General features: G+C 60.5%; 1 protein-coding gene across 2 annotated transcripts; it reads left to right on the plus strand.

Annotated features, from left to right (window-relative positions):
* The first annotated feature begins 1,923 nt into the window (after positions 1 to 1,923).
* TREX2 (three prime repair exonuclease 2) lies at positions 1,924 to 3,587 on the plus strand. 2 transcript variants are annotated; one of them, XM_036271426.1, is made up of 2 exons: positions 1,924 to 1,961; positions 2,583 to 3,587. In XM_036271426.1, exon 2 carries the CDS (start codon positions 2,614 to 2,616, stop codon positions 3,322 to 3,324), a length of 711 nt encoding a protein of 236 aa, XP_036127319.1. In that variant the 5' UTR covers positions 1,924 to 1,961; positions 2,583 to 2,613; the 3' UTR covers positions 3,325 to 3,587. The 2 variants fall into 2 exon arrangements, with proteins under 2 accessions (XP_036127319.1, XP_036127320.1); XM_036271427.1 differs by having other exon boundaries at positions 1,940 to 1,961; positions 2,580 to 3,587.
* Positions 3,588 to 3,822: the final 235 nt, after the last annotated feature.

Below are 3,822 nucleotides of genomic sequence, written 5' to 3' on the forward strand. Positions count from 1 at the left end.
AGAAAAAGAAAACATAGGTTAGAAGAAGTCGCCTCTAGCCTGCTTTTTGCTTCTATGGCTCTGCGTGACGGCCTCCTTCCTTCTGCTATCTGGCCAGGGCTGAGTGGACCATGGTGCCTGCTGCCCAGTCCTCCCTTCACATCCTGGCTATCCCAAGGCCTGGGCCACACCTGACATCAGCCTCTTGCTGTCCTGGGGGCCTGGGCCCTGCCCCTCTAGTGCCTTGTCTGCCCTGGGCACTAGTAGCTCCTGTTGCTTCGCTCTTTGCCCTGCCTCTGCCCAGTTAAGCTTGTCAATGCCAAGTGCTGGAAGTCTCCACCTTGCAATGACACCTGGCTGCCTGTGACCAGAGCATGCCCCCTCCCCGACTGCAGCCTCTTCCTGTGATCAGTCTCAGGGTCCCACGTGAGGACTCCTTGCAGTCCCTCATCCCCGTCCCTTGCACACACTACCTCTGGGCTCCAGTGGGCCGGCCCATGTTTCCACTTCCCTCCTCTCCAGGGTGCCTGGTATCAGCCAGGGGAATTCTTACTGGTGACCTGACTGGTTGTCCAGGAAGCTGATCTCTGGGCTTTTCAGGGTGACCCAATATCTTCCTGAGCAGTGTGCCTGTCATAGCCACCTCCCTCCCTGCTAGCACAGGAACAGGTGCAACTGGTGGAGCCCCCGCCTTCCTCAGCCCAGGGTCAAGCCGAAGTGGGGTCGGGGAGGGGCCTCCCTCTAAATTCTTGGCCTGCTGGGGAGGCCCATTCTGGCCGCCAGCCTCACTTGCACCCTCTCTGCCTTGCTCCCTGCAGCTGCACCTTTGTTTCCCCAAGTCTCTGGTGGGTGCTGCAAACTGGAGGTTTCTGGGAGCCGGGCACCAGGCCTCCTCCTAGAGCCCTTGGCCTCAGATGCCTGCCTGGGGCATCCCCCAGACAGCTACAGTGGGAGGTGGGGAGACAGGTAGGCCCATGGTCACCAGTGCCCAGGTGCTCCAACTTAATAGGCCAAGTGCTCAAGAACGAGGTTCTCAGATGATGCCACCTGCTTCCTGGACCAGGGTTGGCCTTGACTCTGTCCTTCACCCTTGACTGAACCTGGTGTGCTGGGAAGGCCCTGAAGCCCAAGGTCTGAGGGCCTGGGCTTCACTCTTGCTCCCATGGTCCTGAGGCTGTGGGTGCCGCTGGGGCAGCCCCCCCCCCCCCAACCCTTCACATTGCTCATTCTTCAGAGGGGAAGGATCAGCTCAGCTGAAGCCCACGTGGCTCAAAGGGCCAGGCCTCGTGCCTCCCTGCCTCTTAACTCAAAGCCTCTGCTAAAGGATTCTTAGATATGGGTCATTGTACCCGTGAGGCAGAGACCATTCCCCCTTCCTGGTCACAAGGTGGGTAAGCTGCCCCCAGTCACTGGGGTGCTACTGAAACTCCATCCTTAGAGCACACCCTTCTTCATGGCCAACTATGGTGTGTGCAGGTGCTTCTTTCCCACTCCAAGGTCACCTTATCCTCACGAGAGGCAGCCTGGTCCCCTATGAAAAGGGGAACTGTTCCCTGGAGAAGAGACCTTGTGCCTTTGTGAGAGGTTCCCTAGCATGGAGCTGGGCACTGAAGCCAGAGTGGCCAGGCCCAGCTGCTGTGGCCCGGCCAGCTCACACTTGGAAAGAGGGCTGAGCGGAAGGCTCGGGCTTCCTCCTTGTGCTTGTGATGACATGTCCTTAGCCCATGGCCAATGGGCTGGTGGAGATTCTGCTTTGGGAGCCTGCTTTCCAATTTGTAAACATGGGGCGTGTATCGTGGTGGCTGTGAGCAAGTAAGAGGGTGGCGAGCCGGCCACACAGGTCCTGCGGCCTCAGGCCTCCTTGTTGCTCAACAGGCGGCTGAGGGCGGGCCACGGCTGCTCATTAAAGGCCGCCTGGAGCAGCCTGTGCGCAGGAGACAGGTGCCCAGCAGCCCAGGAAGCCGCCACAGCGTCCGCCCCAGGTAAGCCAGCGGGGCTGGGTTGGCGAGGACAGCCACTGAGAGCCTGCAGGCAGGTGGAGGCCAGGTTGGGGCCAGCACTTGGGTGCCAGGGAGGCTGGGGATGACCGAGGCTTTCTCAGGTGCCTGCTTCCTGGCAGCTGACCCTAAGGGTGCAGGCTCTGCCTGAGGCTCCTGGCCACAGTGTCTCAGTGAAGATACCATCCTGGGCTGTACCTCCCCGCTTTCCCAGTGACATGGACCTGAAGGCAGGAGGCAGAGGCCTCTGAGCAGGGGTCTGGGCACATCAGATCTTCCTGATGCCATTTACTAAGTGGTAATGGAGATGACCAAGGAGGGGCTGGGGGCCAGAGTGGAGGGGGTGATGAGCCCCTAGCAGGTCTCATCCTGGACAGAAGTAACAGACCCTGGTCACTGGGTTCTAGCTCTGGAGGCCCCTTAGCAGTCTCCCTGGATGTGGGCCTCAGAAATTGCTCCTAGAGCCTCAAGTCTTATCAGATGGGGTGGGGGTGGCACAAAGTAGACCCAGAGGGGTTGGAGCCTTAGCCACTGGGATGCCTGCAGGTGGCTGGGCCAGGCATCTTCATCTCTGGCCCTTAGGCTTTGTACCTCTTGTTCTAGCAGCTTTAGGTGTCACTATCCCTGTGAGAACACCATGTCTGAGGTCCCCCGGGCTGAGACCTTTATCTTCCTGGACCTGGAAGCCACTGGGCTCCCCAATGTGAACCCTGAGATTGCTGAGATCTCCCTTTTTGCCGTCCACCGCTCCTCTCTGGAGAACCCAGAGCGTGATGAGGCTGGCATTCCTGTACTGCCCCGGGTCCTGGACAAGCTCACGCTGTGCATGTGCCCAGAGCGCCCCTTCACCTCGAAGGCCAGCGAGATCACTGGCCTGAGCAGCGAGAGCCTGGCACAGTGCCGGAAGGCCAGCTTCAACGAGGCCGTGGTACGGACGCTGCAGGCCTTCCTGAGCCGCCAGGAGGGCCCCATCTGCCTTGTGGCCCACAACGGCTTTGATTACGACTTCCCCCTGCTGTGCACGGAGCTACAGCGCTTAGGTGCCCACCTGCCTCGGGATACCACCTGCCTGGATACACTGCCAGCACTGCGGGGCCTGGACCGTGCCCATAGCCATGGCACCCGGGCCCAGGGCTGCAAGGGTTACAGCCTGGGCAGCCTCTTTCACCGCTACTTCCAGGCAGAGCCTAGTGCAGCCCACTCGGCTGAGGGAGATGTGCACACCCTGCTTATGGTCTTTCTGCACCGTGCTGCCGAGCTGCTTGCCTGGGCTGATGAGCAGGCCCGCAGCTGGGCTCACATCAAGCCCATGTACACACCACCTGATGACCTGAGCCTCGAGGACTGAGTGCCAGGGGCTCAGTGACATCACTATCCAGGGGGACAAGGCCCACTTCCTGCACCACAAGCAGCACCAGCCTTGACTGTTCAGCCGGACTTTGAGGCATAGAGCAGGCACTGGACCAATGCCGCGCTGCCTCGCCACCATCCTCTTAGCCAGGCATCCTCTTAGCTGGGTATTTGCCAGGCCTTCCCTGGGCCCTGGCCTACCTGGTCCTACAGCCTCACCTGGCCCACTGGAGTTTGCTAATTTGGGCTCCCACCCTTCACCCTGTCTCACAATAAACATTGCCAACTGTTCACCATCTGACTTTCTGGTCACAACCCCCCATGTCTGGCCCTGAGGGGCAGGCAGGGAGCCCAGTCAGGGGCCAGGGGAGAGCCCCTCAGGGCCAGCCCCTTGTGGCCTATCCATGCAGTGAGCCCAGGGGTGGGGCAGTGGGTGGGAAAGATGTCAGTGTTCACAGGCTGTGGACCCCGAACCACAGGCCTCCTCCCTGGCTGA

This window comes from Molossus molossus, unplaced genomic scaffold (genome assembly GCF_014108415.1).
Source record: "Molossus molossus isolate mMolMol1 unplaced genomic scaffold, mMolMol1.p scaffold_m16_p_2, whole genome shotgun sequence".
NCBI lineage: Eukaryota > Metazoa > Chordata > Mammalia > Chiroptera > Molossidae > Molossus > Molossus molossus.